Source organism: Siniperca chuatsi, linkage group LG3 (genome assembly GCF_020085105.1).
Source record: "Siniperca chuatsi isolate FFG_IHB_CAS linkage group LG3, ASM2008510v1, whole genome shotgun sequence".
NCBI lineage: Eukaryota > Metazoa > Chordata > Actinopteri > Centrarchiformes > Sinipercidae > Siniperca > Siniperca chuatsi.
The window spans coordinates 23,098,904-23,117,772 of NC_058044.1; the positions used below are offsets into that span (position 1 = coordinate 23,098,904).

The 18,869-nt window shown below is 40.1% G+C and overlaps 1 protein-coding gene across 1 annotated transcript; it reads left to right on the forward strand.

Annotated features, from left to right (window-relative positions):
* The first annotated feature begins 436 nt into the window (after positions 1-436).
* Positions 437-17,873, forward strand: LOC122873381 (procollagen galactosyltransferase 1-like). Its single transcript, XM_044190030.1, has 12 exons — positions 437-990; positions 4,501-4,611; positions 4,711-4,828; positions 6,370-6,504; positions 8,140-8,344; positions 8,441-8,560; positions 10,179-10,255; positions 10,341-10,447; positions 10,772-10,904; positions 11,609-11,736; positions 15,995-16,201; positions 16,324-17,873. Exons 1-12 carry the CDS (start codon positions 773-775, stop codon positions 16,592-16,594), a joined length of 1,830 nt encoding a protein of 609 aa, XP_044045965.1. The 5' UTR covers positions 437-772; the 3' UTR covers positions 16,595-17,873.
* The last annotated feature ends 996 nt before the right edge of the window (positions 17,874-18,869 follow it).

Sequence of the window (18,869 nt, forward strand, 5' to 3'; positions counted from 1 at the left end):
TCCCAACCTGGGGACCTCCTGAAGGATCCCAAGAAAAATCTCACAAGATCATTAAAGGGATATAAAAAAAATGTAACACAAAATTTTGTGTATTTTTTTAATGTCAATGTTTGCTTTTTTCTTGCAAAATACTGCATACTTTTACCTCCACAGGCCTCTAAAATCCTGTATATGAGAATACAAAAACATAATTATGTAGTTGAACTGCTCACAACTCTTGTCATAAGGGGTCACAAGTAGACTATTTTGCTTCATGTTAAGGGTTCCACAAGCCAAACAGGTTGGGAACCACTGCTGTAAAGTAGAGTAGTATATCACCAGTTTCTCAGAAACTTCATGGTCCTGCAGACTGTATGACAGGCCTGCAGTATATTGAACGCATGGACACGCCTATATCGCTTTCTATCTGCTTCCTACAGCTGGATCTGTTCTTAAAGGGGAGGGCAGCATAGCGCACAAGGGAGCCTAATAGTCTACCTGGCCTTGTAGGATACAAGAAGTTATTTGTATAAAATAGAATTAAAGCTAATCCCAAACCTGGCAGGAAACAACATGATTAATTTTCACCATGTAAAGGAGGCACAGAAATGTGGGCCTGTCTTTTGAGAACACCGAGTTCCCCTTAAACAAGTCCAGACCTGCCCTTTAATTCAGCCAGCTCCTCCGCCATGTATCCGCTGTCGGCATAACACAACAGCGGGACCCTCATCTTCTACATCCTCTGTGTCCTTCTCTGTCCGCCGCGTTATCAGCGAGTTTTCTCTCCCCTGCCATGCTCCGGGTCACCTCGCTGCTGTCTGCCCTGCTTTTCGTTCTCCTGCCGGGCCCGAGCCGGGGATATTTCCCCGAGGAGCGCTGGAGCCCCGAGTCTGCGCTCCTCGCTCCCCGGGTCGTCATCGCGCTGGCCTGCCGCAACTCGGCGCACTCTCTGCCGCTGTTCCTCGGAACCATCGAGCGCCTCAACTACCCGAAGGACCGTATTGCTCTGTGGTGAGTGTCAACCCTTAAAAACTAAGCACTGTAATACATAGGCCTGCTAGTTAAAAGAATAACACAGAATGTATCATGTACTATATCAGGTCAAAACTTTTAGAAGCAGGCCCCAGGCTATTTTAGGAACATGAAATTGACAATAAAGTACAACAAAGTGCGATTCAACGTCAGTGTGAGCTCATTAAGGAAGCACCAGAGACACGTCAAGCTCATGTAGACATATTATAGAGGAAAAGTCTGCGTTTGCGCGTGCGCTTTTGAGTTTTGGCCAGGCTTGACCGCTGTGTTATTATCAAGATGTAGGGAAACGCACGAGCGCTTTATCTCTAATGTTAACAAATCAAGTCGGCGGTGAAATTAGTGAAAGTTAAAGCAGCGTGGCTCTACACCCGGGGTATTGTATGGACTTGGCCCCGGCAGCGGAGCGCGGAGGGCGGGTTGCGCCAGCAGAATGTGGCCATGAAAAGTTCCATTCAGTCACAGATCTTCTCTCTCATCGCCCCTCCGTTTTTTCCCCTCTACCCCTCCGTCCCTCCCGTTTTCCCCCCACCCTCTTCCCCTTCCACATATTCGTCTTGCAGACTCGTTTGGAAACAAAACCAGTATTGTTGTTAAAAAAAGTTGTTGTAAAACTGGCACCTGAGCTGTCAAGATCTTGTACAATCCACGTACAACAAACGGTGTCTGCGAAGATGTCTATTAAACGCCTCTGCAGGACTTATCTTTCTTTACCTTAGCCTGTTGTTCTGTCACCCAGCCCCCAGCCTTCTAGATTATTCTTGTCTCCAGCTCTGCTTCCTTCCTCTTCTCATTTTGATCCCGTGCCAGTAGATCTGTTTTGGAAGATTAAGTTAATCTTTTCATCAGCATTCAGACCTGACAGGTTAGATTATATTTCTTGGCAAATAACAGCAATAGCCTCAGGCAGATTTGTGTTTAATGAGACTCTGTGAGTTTGGATTAAAATTAAACATCATTTACTCCTGTGAGTTGATTGTTTGATCCAAGAGGGTGCTGTGCCTCGTCTGAGAGTGAATGTTGAGTTAAACTTTTTCAGTGGGAGCCAGAGTGAGGGATTCAAGTGTCCATGTGTCTCTTTAAACAAACCAGCCTGGATGTTGAGCTTTTCTCTTTGTATCCCAGCCAGATGCCCATGTGGCAGCCTGAGCTCAGTTTTCTGCATGGTTGCTTTGATCTACAACATATCTCTTCCCTCAGAGGAAGAACAGATATAAAAGGTTTTGAAATGCAGCGTGAAAGACATACACTGAGCTGGTAGCCGGCCACCTGTCGATACCTGCAGCCTGACAGGTTAAGATGGAGTACTTGGCAAGTGGCAACATAGACACACATGCATGCAGACTGCCAAATGGTGTGTGTGTGTGTGTGTCTACAGGGACATGCAGGATGGATATTATCAATCCATAAATCCGTTTTCATTTCGCTTCCTCTTTCTCAGCTCTTTCTTATCCTTTAGACATGGTTCTATTGCTGGCTTGCAAGCAATCCCAAATATTTACTCTCCATAAACCCTCTTTTATTCACTACCTCTGCTCATTCAAAACCCCAGAGCAGTCAGAGAGGGAAAGGTAGACAGATGCAGGGATAGAGAGGTGGAAGAAGAAGATGGATGGGTCACATGTAGGTGCTGGGGCAGCACTGCTGTGTTAAAACGCCACAGACAGATGGGAAACTAACACCTGCAGCACGCCAACTGTCACTCACTGCATGACAGGGCTGGGAGTGAATCCATTTCTCTCATATTTACACATTCTTCCCCTCTCTCTCACTTTGTCTGCGTCTCTGTCCCTCACTGACACACACTGAGATTTGTTATGATAACACAGACAGCAGACGAATGCCGCTCCACCCCTACTCAGGCCCTGTTGTCTGTTTTTCTTTGCCCACGCCTGACATTAGTGAGGTGCAACTCTGCTCTAATGACAACAAGACCCTCAGAGGATGAAAGCCAAAGTAGAGATTGCTAATAAATCAATATGATACGGGATTTGGTTATATAGAGATATATCTTAAATGTTGTCTTTTTCCAGGTTCCTTAAAGCTGCAGTAATCACTATTTTCATATATGTAAAAATGGTTAAAATGACTATGTGTAAAAACTATAGGAAAAACCTACTAACACTGTCCCACAGTAATTTGCCAGTGTTGTGATTTCAGCCCCCAAACAGCCAAAAAAAATCATTGAATTGCAGCTTTAAGATGGTGTTAGAGTTAAGTGATATTGTTAGCTCAAATAAATGAACAGCGAATCCTTCTACATGTTTGGTCATCATGTTCACGTTGCAAATTATTTTGACAGTTTTCTAAGGCACCAATAGTGATCCCCACATTTTCATTACATTGCTGATATCAAGTTATTGTTTTGAAATAGGGCTGCAACAAACAATTATTTTCATTATTGATAAACTATTACTTGTTTAGGCTACAACATATCAGAAGGAAGTGAAACATTACAATTTTCCACAGCACATGGTGGCATCTACAGACTGCTTGTATTGTCTGACCACTTGTCCAAAATCTAAAGCTACTGAGTTTACAATTTTATAAAACAGAAAAGCAGCTAACTATCATATTTGAGAAGCTTTAAGAGTCAAATGTTTTGCATAATTGCTTGATAAATTACTTAAACTATGAATCGCTTACTGAAACTGTTGTTGTTTTATTCTACTAATGAAGTCAATCCACTAATGAATTAGATGACTAATTCAGCATCATTTTGAAATATTGCAATGTTTGAGTTTGTCAATATCACCCACTGCTAACTATTTATTATTTAATGTTATTTAATGTATAAAGTTTCCAGAAATGTTTCCAGAAAATGTACTATATCAGTATACATATCATTGGATCAGACCTATTACGAAACTGATCGGAACACATATTCTGATACCCAAGCTCTGTGTATTGGCCAGTACCGAGATGTCAGTGTCTGATGTCAGTGTTTTTTTCCTCCTAACTTAAAATCTGCATGCCCCAATGCGTAGAACTGATTGGGCTCATTCTTCTATGTGTTAGGTAACATGAGAATATAACTACACGTCACTTCTTACCATAAGTGGAAGCTTTATTTATGTAGAGACATAAATAGCTCACTGCAGTAAGTGAATGGAGCGGACCAGAAAACAGTGCAGCTCCTGCCTGTGAGAATGCAAAGTGACAGAATAATAACTGCTGGCAAATATGAATAAATAAGGCATTATCATGCATAGGGATTGCTGTGGTGCTCAAAAGTCTGTCAGTGGCCCAATGCAATGACAGTGACTGAGAAGCTGTTTTTTATCAGGATCAGTCCCGTCTTAATAAGGTCAGCATCGGGACCAATACTGTTCCAGCGCATTAGATCAGTGCATCCCTAATATATCACTGCTGTAATAAGAGCGATAGAATATTTTCTCCATTTATCTGTATCATTGAGAAGAATATCTTCCACAGTTGGTGGTACTGCTGATCAAGGTGCACTCCTTACTCACTTTCATCCTCCCACAGGGTGGCGACAGATCACAACATCGATAACACTACAGCCATCCTGAGAGACTGGCTCATCAAGGTGCAGAATTACTATCACTATGTGGAGTGGAGACCTGACGATGAACACAGGTACTGTGTGTGTGTGTGTGTGTGTGTGTGTGTGTGAGAGTGTGAGTATGTGTGTGTGATAAGTACATTACTTAATGGGTCTGTCTGTGCATGTCTCAGTGCCTTTGAAGACGAGGTGGGCCCTAAGCACTGGAATAATCTCCGTTATGAACATGTAATGAAGCTCCGTCAGGCAGCGCTGGAGACCGCCCGCGAGATCTGGGCCGACTACCTCCTGGTATGTTATCATCCACTCAACCGCTTCATGAGCCTCATCTTATTATGTACTCTGTGATGTCTCTGGCTTGGGGTCAGATGTGCGAGGAGAAGTAAGTAAGCGCATTCATGGCACTCAACTCTTTAAATACCCACACATCCATCGTCTACACCTGCTTACACCTACTCACTATAATGAGTGTTCAGAAAATTTATTGAATTAAAGTGATAAAATCTAATGAATAAAGACATGTTTTAGACTAATAGACATTTTTAATGACTACTCACTAATACAGATTAATTTAATGTTTTAATTTCTATTTATTCTTAAAATCTAATGCAGAGAAGTAAAGTGTTTTTGTTCTGTATTTCTTTGTGTTATTATTTTGTTACAGCATATTTAAGTAATCCAAAATAATGCATAACGAGCTGTGCTGATATAATAAAGTCATGGAGAAGATGGAGACAATGAACACCACAATGTGAAGGAGGAGTGGAGTTGTTTGTGGTCAGTTTAACCTATGATTAGGTTCTTTTTTACCAGTAAGAGTTAACTGGTAATGTAAAATGAAGTATTGTTGCTATGGTTAGCTGCATTTTAATGTAACGTGCACTCATTTAGAGATTGTTAAAATGTTTTCCTCAAGCTTTTAAGCCCCAGAAAAAAAGCTAGTAAATAGACCTTGAATTGGGATTGTTTTGTTACACTACCCGATTTTTAACATTGTTGAGGTGTCTTGATATGATTTAAACACCACCTGCCAGCGAGTCAGAAATGATTTTTTCCATGGCCCTCATGTAAAATCTAAAAATCTAAAATATAGTCTGAGCAAAACTGGATTTTTGTGACTGATGCCAATATTGATATTTGAGAGTTTAAAAGATCTGATGATATATTGGCTACTATGACCAAGATGTGTACTGAGTGAGAAGTTTTACAGTTGAAAAATAAATTTGTCAGTGCTCTCTGGTGAACAAATGTGCAGTGTTTCTAAACTACAAATTATTGCCAATTCTCTTGTGCAAGTTCTTTTGATTGGCCGACATATAGACCAGTCCTGATGTATCTGGTATAAGCTAATATCGGCCTGGCTGATTATCAGTCAGGCTCTAGTAAAAAAACATCACTTCAGTCACAGAGAGGTAGCGTTTCAAATGTCCGTGTAAGAATGACCTCAGATTTAAATTGGCAGGAAATACATGTGGAAAAATATTATGGCTGAAGAAAATACAGGTTGACCGGGAGCAGTTTTCATTCACTGTTCTTGGTGAGACACATCAGATATACAGAAGGGTTAAATGTTGAGTCTTGGCATTGAAAAAACGTTCTTCTCTGCAAATACAAGTGCGGTCTGTTGGTGAGGCTTGTTTAAATGATGGGCTGTGAGATGAAACGGGTTAGGAGGGAAGCGGCTGCTTGTGCTCACAGTACTCTGTGATCGAACGATGTTGCTGTGGCTCAATCAGTCATTTAGTGGCAGCGGGTCACATTTTGTGTGTGCTTGCGTGTGCACGTTTGTGTGTGATTGTTGTCAGTATTGTGCCCTTCTCTTCCGTCTGTAGGTGGCTGACTGTGACAACTTGCTCACCAATCCGGATGCATTGTGGAAACTGATGAGCGAGAACAAGACTATCGTAGCACCAATGCTGGAGTCCAGAGCTGCGTACTCTAACTTCTGGTGCGGCATGACTTCACAGGTACTGCGGATGTTTAGTTTTCATGCTGTTAACCCCTTACAGCTGTAGAACAGCCATAGGTAAACCTCACAGTTCCTTCAGTTCAGTTCCTTCAAGAATATTTTGAAACACAATAGTGACATTAGAAATCAGGTCAAACATTTAAAATAGTTAAGGTCACTTTAAAGTTACCACACCCAACCAGATACTTTGTAAGATCCTGTAAGACTATTATTCAAATATTATGCTTAATGATGAACTGCATGTTAGTACAGCTCTATAAGAAAACATTGTTACATTCAAACACATAATAAAGTCTCCACCAGCATCCTGTTTTACTCTAAACACAAAAGCTGAACCAGTAGACTATAAAGATGATTTATGAAGTGTAGCCTCTTCATATTGTCTCTATAAAAACCTCTTTTTTACATCTTGGACGAATAATGCAATCCAGATAAAGTCTATTAACTCCATGGGTTACTGATAGTGAGTGAAATGTCACTTTTCATGCATTCCTGCTGAATAATGGAGCGCATCTCCCGCCACCTTCATAACACAGAAATATGATTTAGAAGGAATTTTACACTTGATTATTTTTTCTTATGCTTGAGGAAATCAAGTTTGTGCTGATGTCACTTTAGAAACATTGTAAATGAGTCATTTTGAAGGCGTAGCAGAGACTTATTTTTATGGTATTCAGTGTAGTGTTTCCCTTCAGATTACTGTGCAAATGTGTAAGAAAATGATTTGTCTCACAGGTGAAATGAAACTTTAGTGATCTGATATAACATAATATTTAGCTCTGCTTAAGGTTTGTGATATCAGTAAATTATATGGCTGGTATACAGATAACCCACACAGCTCATTATGTTTAATTTGCTCCTCCTCCTCAGTCTGTTACTGCTGGCTTTACCAGATACCGCTGCTGATTGTGCTGCTGATAAGACTTGGGCCTTAAAACTATGGGCCACAGTGTCTTTAAATTGATGTATGTCTCATATCTCATTTAAAGTTAGATATTTATTTAAATATTTTAATATGCCAACACTCATTACAGTGTCATTACAGTTAATGCCAACATGTTTTTGACTAATTAAACGTGCACATTTGATGTATCAGGCATTACGTATTTGCTTGTCTTGGATACAGTTCTGTCTGATTTATTTCTGTCTAGACAGGATGCCGTTAAGTACTCATCTGTGCTTCTTTCCAAATCAGAGTAGACATATGGGTATTGTCTATCCTCCAGCACAGAATAAACCAACTCCAAACCAAGAGGCTGCCTCTCTGCTTCCTGCAAAGAACATTTTCTTCAACAGTTAATGGGCTTGTAGCCAAAAGGCAATAAGTAATGTCTGTCAATGTCTTTTCCTATAAGTCAGTATTACTCAGTCTCCATCACTTAATTATTTTTAATTTTCACAATCAAAACAATGTATTTTTTTAGTAATTTAGTAGTAAAGTATGGAGTTTCAGATATGTCTTTCTGTAAAGTGTCTTTTTGTTTTTGAAACATAGACTTTGGGCAGCCAATTTTCTCAGTATATCTCACATCAAGTTCCCCCTGACATTTTGAGCTTTGTATTTCATGAGGAAACAAGTTCGACACAAGAAAATTGTGTGTAACCGTACAGTGTTTGTGTGCACTCCCTACAGGGTTACTACAAGCGTACACCAGCCTACATGCCTATCCGTAAGCAGGAGCGTCGTGGCTGTTTCGCTGTACCGATGGTCCACTCTACCTACCTTGTGGACCTACAGAAAGAGGCCTCCCGTCAGCTGGCTTTTTATCCTCCACACCCGGAGTACAGCTGGGCCCTGGATGATGTCATCGTCTTTGCCTACTCAGCTCGCATGGCAGGTGAAACAAATGCAGCAGAGGTAGACTTATCTGGAGGGCTTGTTGTTGTTTTGTATGGATTTGTAAGCATGTTTTTCCTCTCTGTTATCTTCTCAGATGTGCAGATGTACGTGTGCAACAAAGAAACTTACGGGTATTTCCCAGTCCCAATGCGTTCCCATGCTACCTTGGAGGATGAGGTGGAGAGCTTTTTGCATACTCAGCTTGAGGTCATGGGTGAGTCAAGAGGTTAAAGGGCGCTCAGAAAGACCAGAATGGTTATTTTGTGTTCTACAGTTTTAGCAAAAAGGTGTGAGTTTGCTTGTGATAAAGCACTTAAACAGACACTAGGCTGTGATTACACCTCATAATGCTATAATGTTATATTTGTTTTTGTACAATGGAAGTTTGTTGGTTTCAAATTTAACGATTTGTTGTCACTCCAACTTTATCTTTCACTTGCAATGTCATGTTGTGCTGGTCTGCAGGTTTTGCATTTAATGGATTTTTCCAACTTGTGTTTAGCTAAACTAGATTTTTCACTGTGCCCATTATGAAAAAGCAAGACAGGTTTTTTGGAAGTAGCCTTAAGATATCAAGTTATATTCAGTTATAGAGTTAAAAGCTTCTATCATAGAAATGCAATATACTGTATGCCTCTGCCTAAAAACAGCATGCTAAATTAGACTTTGTCTGCTTTTGCTACACGACAAAATTACTCCTGCTAAAATGTATCTGCAGCCAATGTTTTTCTTTTTGACATTGACAATTAAGCATGGAAAGCTGTTCAGATGATACAGTACAACAGGAGAGGAAACAGAGTGTACACAAAATAGTGCCACTAAAATATAAAGGAAATACAGTGATAGATAAGATAAGATATACTTATTGTGCCCAAGAAGAAATTTGGCTTGGGCAATAGTGCTACACACAGCTGCAATCAACTGAAGTACAACACGTAGCCAACAAAACAGTACAATGGTACACCAAAGACACAATAATAAATTATATACAACAAAAAATAAAAAGGATATGTAAAATATTGCACATGCCTTGTGAGAAAAAATATATAAATATATAGACATTATAAAAATGAGGAATGAAATAGAAAAACATAAAACCATAATTCATAATGCATAGAACTAAATGCAACAATCCTTACTTATGAGACACTACATAAATAAGGATTGAGCTGGTTGTTTGTTGAGAAGTTGGGTTGTTTTTACATTTTCTGTAACGTCTACCTGAAGGTAATAATTCATATTCGGAATATAGAATGTGTGAAGGGGTGCATAGAATACCTTCAGAATTCTGAGTGCATGTCTGACAACGGTTCTCTCATAGATGGTGTGACGCGATGGGTCTTCTTTCTTCCCCGTTACTTTCATTGCCGTTTTCATCATGTTGTCAATTCTCGATTTTAACTGGACTGTAAGGGTGCTGTACCATGGTAGATTATGTGTGACTGTAGCCCTGTATTTCAGGGACTCCCAAAATAGAGTCCATGTTATCAGAATTTTCTGATCTATTAGGTCTTTTGTTTAATATCACTTTTTTCACAACATTATATTCTACTGTACATACTATACTCTTTGTAGAGCATGACTGTGTGCATTATAGGTGAGGAAACACCAATAGGATAGGCTGTGAAACCAACTATGAATACTACTAATAATAAAATAGTCATCTTTATACATATACTCTGTGTGAAATCACAGCAAAAATTATCATTTTTGGGAGCTCCTTTGAAACCTACTGAGGACCCCCAAGCATCCCTGGATGAGATTTTGAGAACCCCTGTTTCAAAATATTACACATTCTCTTTGTAATCTTCCCCCTCTTTTTTCTTTCAAAGTGAAAAATCCTCCATTGGAGCCCTCCAGCTTCCTGTCTCTTCCTCCCAAGCAGCCTAACAAGATGGGCTTTGATGAGGTACAATAAACTCAACCACGTACACACATAAAAAGACGCACAATAACAGGCATGTGTGTGAGGTTTTGCATTTGTGTGCACCCAGGTGTTTATGATCAATCTGGTGCGGCGATCTGACCGTCGTGAACGAATGCTAAGAGCTCTGTACGAGCAGGAGCTCAGCTGTAAGGTTGTTGCTGCTGTGGATGGCAAGTACGTTTCTCATCTTCTTCCTCCCCCACTGCCTGTGCCTTCCTGATTTGTGCCTCTGCAACATGCGGTGTAGATTGATGAAGAGTGGCTGGGCTTAGACAAACAATCAGGGGAAGAGTAGCGGGTGCATGCTGTCTTTTAAAGATTCCCTGAACCACATAGTTTTAATAGCTCGTCTGTGAGGAAAATGTAACTCTAATCTTTAAGCCATTTTGTGTCATGTTTTACATATCCATTGTTTCCCATTTTCACACACACATCACGTCCGTATAATTTATTGTTTCCACCTCTAATCTTTTTGTTTCTCCCTTCTCTTTCCCTCAGAGCTCTGAACAAGACTGATATAGAGTCTATGGGGATTAAGATGCTGCCAGGATACAAAGACCCTTATCATGGTCGACCTCTCACCAAGGGTGAACTGGGTTGTTTCCTCTCTCATTACAACATCTGGAAGGAGGTGAGACACTCAGACGGGCCTCAGGCCTCTGGGTCTACCTGTACATGGCAGATAACGTTTATTACTGAAAAACACAGTAACTCAGTTTGTGTGAGGAAAGGCAGCTTGGTGGAAGTAATGAGCTTGTTTGATTTATGTTTCAATAAATGTACTTCCTTTTGTGAAATTAGGTTTTTGAGAACTTGCTGTTTTGCCAAAAGAAACCTGTCGGTGGTTATACAGTATGACTTCGTGTCCACACTTTAGTTCAACATCATATCCGAAAAGAAAATGACTTACTGTAGATACTGTGTATGAGATCAATTTTAAAAATGTGGTACTTTTTTGGATTTTTTTTCTTTTTTTAAGACTTTATAGTTTAACTGCACAATCTTTTTTGTGTGTCTGTAATGAGCACAATTTAAACCAGCTACATTCAACTACCGCAACCAAGTTAATGCAACAAGAGCACCATGAAAGGAATGGAAAGCAACTTTTCACAAAGAATATGCATATATACTTTTAATATAGGAGTATGAGTTATTGCGAAAACTTCTATACTTGTAATAAATTTGAGCAAAGGACTCCAAATGCTATTGATACCAGTAAAGGATTTAAGAAACTTTTTCATCACACTAATGTTTACACACTAATGCTTATGCCATACTCATCATCTCAGCAGCACTGCGAGGCACTAAATATATGTGTGTGTGTGATGTGTGTAGATAGTGGATCGTGGTCTGCAGACCTCCCTGGTCATCGAGGACGACCTCCGCTTCGAGGTGTTCTTCAGACGACGTCTACAGACGCTGCTGCTGGAGGTGACGACACATAAACTGGACTGGGATCTCATGTGAGTGATGCTTCAATGAACAGAAAGAAAACACAATGTAGTAAACAGAGGATTATCGTCCCCCTACAGTGAAATTTGTCCATCTGTCTCACATGATATCACAGACACCACTGATCAGATGCTGAAACACTAATGATAATGAATAATGCATCTTAGGGTCACACTACGGAGCTGCTGCAGCATTTTCACATTCACAGAGATTGATCGCTGTCATAGAATATCACACTGGGGGGAGTTTTTACAGAAAGTAAATTTTTTGCATAGACAATGTCAGGTGACTGACAGCACTTCCAAAGATTGTATGGGCATTAGAGTATCCCAGCTGAATCATTTGTACAGAAATAAGCAACTGCGGTAGAAAATATTACAAAGGTACATAAAGAAATATGAGGAGAGAATTACAACTCCCAAGGATCATTTGGATAAAAAACATCCAGTCGCTGAGCTTAAGTTCTTCCGCATGCACCACTAATGACAAGCTGAAGACAAAGATTATATTATATACGCTACAATACGTTCAGCAGTTTAAATCAATTCATTTTTGGGTTTTAAGTCAATTTTGGATGAATTTGATGAATTCAAACTGATAGCCATAACCTAAACATATAGTACTGTTACATTATCCAGCAGACCCAAGTGTTTATGTTGAATAATATTGAGGATATCATTAAAACAAAACTTTCAAATGGGAATTTACACTGACAAAATACTTCCAGAACCAGCTGCTCCTCTCACTTCGAACCTGTATTTCTGGTCAATAACACATTTAATTTATGGAAATGTATTTGTAACATCCACTCTTGTCTCACTACTAACCGAAAACCATGCTGCATCTCTTTTGTGGAACAGGGTTATATAAAATTAGATGGTGTAACACTGCTCCAGGTTCACCAAGGTTGAACACAAAATCTTTGCTTTCATGAGCGTATCCACTGACCGCATCAGTTCTGTTTAAATGAAATGATTTCAGTCTGTTATAAATGCTGGTGTAACTGGGCTCCAGGTTAAGTGATTGTAATATTTATAGTCTCTCTTATCTTAAATACACAATGTAGTAAATAGAGATGGGTATCGCCACTGATCGCCTGAATCAATGCAATTCCAATTCACAAGGTCCCGATTCGATTTCCGATTTGATTCAATATCGATTCGATTACGGATATTTTAATAACAATATCAACTTTGCTTGGATATGAAAGAAATTCTCAGCTAGTGCTGTAAATTGTACAAGGAACCCTCTAACCTGGTGCATTATTAAAAATATTAATGTTTACATTAAGTATTGACCCTTTCAATCACCTATTACAGATCTGATATTTCCACTCAGACGCCCCAGTGTTTCCCCAACCATTACATTATAAATAAATATATAAATATTAAGAAAAAAACTCGACATTTAAGGTTGAAATAATGTCCCTTAATCATCAACTACTGCATTCCCAAATGTGCTGCTGTTATTTCCGCATTAAAAGAAAAAAGATAGATTGTTAGAAAGATTAGACATAGATTGTTTGATGACTCCTCAGTCAGTCAGGTGATCTTGGGAAACTGTACACCTGGACAGATTTTCCCTCGACTCAAAAAACCTCCGTGATACATGTCAGTTAGCATAATATGTTGTAGAATTTTAGTGTTATTTAGTGCTTTTAATACTGTGTGGTAATGTATCAACATTTTTACGCACTTTTTGTGAACTTCCTTCGTCTTACGTTCGGTGTATCTGTGCTGTTTTTAGCTCAGAGAAAGAGTTCAAGCTAGCAGCACAACACCTGAAAGCAGCCAAATCTGTAAAGTTTCCCCAAGTATTCCAGTATTGCACCCTTGGTACGCCTTCCGATCCGCGGAGCCCAACTCACTGCACTTCATGGCCGGAGAAAGCTTCTCCTGGAGAGGAGCAACTAACACTGGTGGCTGGGATCCTGCTGCAGCTCGGGGGAAACAGGCTACATCCAAGCTAAAAAATACGAGTAAACATCACTTTCTGCCCTGGGTGTTTTGTTCCTCTTTTTAAATACCTAGCTATTGTCAATCTGCTTGTCATAGAAACAAAACCCACGCGCAGCATTTTTCTCTCTCCAGCGCTTCTCTGCCAGAAAAAAACACTGGGCTGTATGGACACAAGCCCTAACGGGATTAAAGCTTCACACGTATATTAAAAGATCGATCTCGGATTTTATGAATCGATATTGGATAATTCAAATGAAGATCGATTTGAATCGGAAAATCTGTTTTTTTTTTTGTAGTAAATACGTATATCTGCCTGCATTCTCCACCAATATGTAGTGAATACGTAAGGAAGCTGCAGTGCTTTAATTAACATTCTCCACCATTTAACATGTAGTTTTACACTAAGCTGTTTCTCTTGATCAGTCAAGAGATAATGCACAAATTAGCTTTGTGAGGAAATTAACCTGGAATCAGGTAGCAAGAGGTAAAACAAGGAACTAATACATAAAGTGACTGAAAGTAAGTTACAGAAAACGACGGGCAACGACTTTATACGTGAAACATTTATTACACCCACAACTAATAACTAACTAACTAGACACACAAATGAATGGATAAATGCAGCCATGAATGTTATGAATACAGAGATGAATAATTGATAAATGATAGAGGACCAGTGTAATCAGATAAGTGGATAACTTTGGCAATGACCAGTGAAAATCAGTCTTTATGCGCTGTTCAGCTACTGAGAGGTTATTTGGAAAGCATTAGTGAAATATTTACGATTCCATACCATAATCATTGAAGGGTGATTTCTACTCTTGATAACGCTGAATTACTCTAGTAATTTATCTAGCATCACCCCAAAATCCACTGGAAAAGTATTTTGTTTCACCTGGTGGCTCAGATGGCTAGAGGAGTTTCTCTGGAAGGGAGGAGGGAGATGAAGGTCTTGTCTCCTGTGTGGGCCGCTATGGCATGTTTGGAAGCGGCGAGTCCCACATGCAGTTCGACTGTTGGTCCTATGGTGCTACTCGGCTGAAGTCGGTTGTGTCTCTCAGCAGGCCGATAACATCACGCACACCGACTTGGCTGGGTGTGCTGTAGCCGTGGTGGCTTTCAGAGTTTGATAAACTCACAGTTCTGACTTTTCTAACTTTTGTCATGTTAGAATGCTGGATATCGGCCTTCAACACGTTCTGTGCGGCTCGGGGTTCAGTTGATTCTATTGGTTCAGTTGAGTGGACTTTCTGTTTTAGTAGTCTTCTGTCCAGGGGGCGGTGATGTGATGTCATTCGCGTCATTCACTCCCACCCCAGATCTTAATTACTTTCTTTGTTCTAATTACCACTTTAATTCTCCCATGTTTTGAAGCTTGCCCCTTTCAGTTGCTGAAAGGGTAACTAAACATCTTTTATGAATAAAACAGGATATTATTCATTTTGGAAAAAGTAACTTAAGTAATACGTTAATCCAGGTGTAAATGGTAGTCATGTTATTATGACAATTAAACATACATATGTCCCTATAAATATGCATACATATACTTACAACAGCAAATGAGAAAGTAAAATAAAATCAATACAGGTCAGTGTTATGTCCATATTCTTCACAGCAATGTTTTTTGTTTGTCTCTGAGAGGCATGCAGAAGAAGGGGGACAAGGGGGAAGGAAGAACAAACCCCCGAGCAATTCTGGTTAGTTAAGTTCCTGCATCAAAATCAGCATGTTGTAATGAAACTTCACATTCTACCTATAACATTAATTAAATATGGTCAATTCAATATCAATTAATGTACATTTGACTTGTAAAGTTGGTTTATTTTGTTCCTTGTTTCCTGTATGGGTTATTGATGAAGTCTAGATATCATCCTGATGGTAGATTAGTTAGGGGGCGATAAATTGGCCCATTGTCACTTAACTTTTATTGCCGTCCTCTCTGAGTCCTGGCGGGGTGGTCGGTTTTATGACTCGAAAGAAAAGTGAAGACAGGGTGTTTGGAGAATGTTTTTGTTTGAATTCCCATCGTGTGCTCACACCAGAGGCTTCATGAGCTACAAAAGCGGTTGGCAGTCATTAATTTTCAATGGGAGATGGCGAAGAGAGGCGTCTGATGCCGTGGCAGCAGCGAGTGGTGCGATGCTAGCGACCATAGCGACGAGTTTCCCGCCCCCTGGCGAAGGCTGGGAGCCTGGTGTGAGCGCACTATCACAGAGCTTGGTTATGAGTCAGAGACCAAATGCAGGCTGTTTAGGACAGTTCTGTGTGGAACATATACATTTTTCATCATCATCATATTTCCTACACACAGTTACATCGGGCGGAAGCGAATGCAGGTGGACCACCCAGAGACGTCTGTACCAAACGTCCACAATCTGGTGGAGGCAGACTACTCCTACTGGACATTAGGCTACATGTTGTCATTACAAGGAGCCCAGAAGCTCCTCAGGGCTAAACCTCTGAAAAAGATGCTTCCTGTCGATGAGTTCCTCCCTGTCATGTACAACAAACATCCAGTGTGAGTACAACCCATCCGTCCCTTCATCTTCTTTCTGTTCCTCTTATCTGTCTCTTCTTTTTGATTCTGTCCTGTAGCGCTCTTGTTAATCTAATCACGTCCCTCCTCCTCTCACTCATCAGTTCAGAGTACATGGACCACTTTGAGAGTCGGGACCTGCGTGCGTTTTCTGCCGAGCCGCTTCTGGTGTATCCAACCCATTACACGGGAGACCCGGGCTACATCAGCGACACGGAAACATCGGTGGTCTGGGACAACGAGACTGTCAAAACCGACTGGGACAGAGCCAAGTCGAGGAAAACTCAAGAGCAGGGAGAGCTGAGTTTTGAGGCCCAGAACTCTGACGTACTGCAGTCTGAACTGGAGAACTGGAGCACACGGGACGAGCTGTGATGAAGAGGAGAGGACATGATGAGGAGCGACAGAGAGAACTCTGGCATACAGAGATAAGGATGAGGGAGGATAGAACAAAGCTGAGATAGTGAGAGCAATGGATAAGATGGAGGAATTATAACAGAGTGCAGGAGAAGAGAGAGGAAAGAGAGTAGATAGACACAGGGCTGGTAGGGGCAGATGCTTTTCCTTGTACATTTCTCTCTCCACTATTTGATCTTTCTCTTAAGAGAGGAGGTTAGATGTAGAGTTAACTCTTGAAGAGTCAGCTAGCAGCTTTTGTTTTATTTATTGCATCCAACGCACATCCCTATATCCCAATAGTTCCATGTTTTAAAGAACATCGCCAATACTTATTCCATACCACATTATATATAAATTACCCCTTTGTGTACCTTTAACAGAAATAAAATTAATTGGAAGAAGATGCAGTATTTAGCCCAACTCTAAAATTACTCTAGAAATTACTTCTAGTAAGATTTCAACTGGCACAACTTCACATCACCAAAACTTCCCCTAATTACATGTTAAAGCTGCAGTATGTTCTGGGTTTGAAATGGGAGCCTCTAAAATATACAAAGATTATCTTACATCTCTTCTATACAGTGCTATAGTCTGCACAAGCAATGTCTAGTTGCACCCCCTAATCACCAGTTGCACAAGTGTACTGGTCGTAAAGAGCGATTTTCCTTGCTTAATTTGAGTACTTTTTAGAGTCACGAAGAAATAAAATTATTCAGTAATCTTCAAAGAACAAAAGCAAAGAAAAAAGCACAACTTTGTGTAGAAGAAAAGTTCTTTGGTTTCCGCTTCTGTTAATCATCTTGTGACTCCTTACATTTATCTTGCAACACCTTGTGGGGGACCTGATTCCCAAGTTGGGAACCACTGCTCTGTCTTCTTCTACTTCTTCTTCTCTTCGTTTGGCTCTTGACACCTTACTGTTTAGTTTAGCTTCAAGTAGCCGGCGTGTTGTTTAAGTAAGTTTCATAAGGGTGTTACTTAATAACCTTACGTATTTCTTCGCTCATGAATGTATCAATGTTTTATTTTATTTGCTGTCAAACCTTTTTACAGTTTGACAGCAGCAATGTATTGATTTAGTATTTCAGTATTTTCCCCTCACTACATATTGCAGTTTTAACCCAAACTTGCAGCTTTTGTTGCATTTTGTTTTGTTGAAGATCAGATCAAAGAAATGAATATAGATTTTTAGTAACTTTTCATATTTTGTTTCTGTCTTTTTTAACCAAAGAATGAATAAAAACTTATAATGAAAGGCTTGTTTGGTTGCATTGTTCTCTACTGAATTTAGCTTGGACTATATACTCGATCCTCCGTCCCTAAGCTCAGTTAAAAGTACATGGTACATTGTAAAAAATTGTGGGTTCATTTCTAGCCAGATCTACAACTAACATCAAAATACAATTTGCACTGCCTTTTGTTTTGGCACACATCAGTTTTATTTCAGCACAACCCAGTTGAGACATTTCTTTTAATTAGTGCTTGCTTGTGTTTGCCTGCCCTGCCAGTACATAATGGTCAGTTTGGGCTGCAGCAGGCTGCCATTACTCCTCCTCCTCCTCCTCCTCACTGTGGTTAATCAGACGGTCCCTTATTTACTGTTAATCTGTGAAGCATGACCCTGCTATACTGACAGTTATACAGTTTCATGATGTTTACATCCAACACAGAGAGTTTGTCATTGAATTAGACAGAATTAGAAAATATATTTCGTTAGTTAAAGAAATTATACTTAAAATGACAACAGTGTGTCTGTTCATTCTCTATACAGAATGGACTGTCCATCCATCCATCCATTTTCTACCGCTTGGTCCCGTTAGGGGGTCGCGGGTGACTGGAGCCTATCCCAGTGACTTCGGGCCTTAGGCAGGGCACACCCTGGACAGTGGCCAACTCGTCGCAGGGCGAACACAGACACAGACAAGGACAGACAACCATTCAGAATGGACTGTGTGTACAATAATTTTGGAAATCATTTTTTACTACTTTGTTGCATGTCCCTGAGGACTAACAGACTCTACAGCCACACTTAAGTATGCTCACAATGATATACTAATGTGCCAGTGTTTAGCTAGTAATATTTACAATGTTCACCATGTTAGCTTAGCATGTTAGCATGCTAACATTTGCTAATTAGCACTAAGGACAAACTACAGCTGAGGATAATGGGAATGTCATTATATTTGCATGTATTTGATCGGAAACCAAAGTATTGGACAAATTGAAATTTCGACCTAATTGCAGTGCTAGA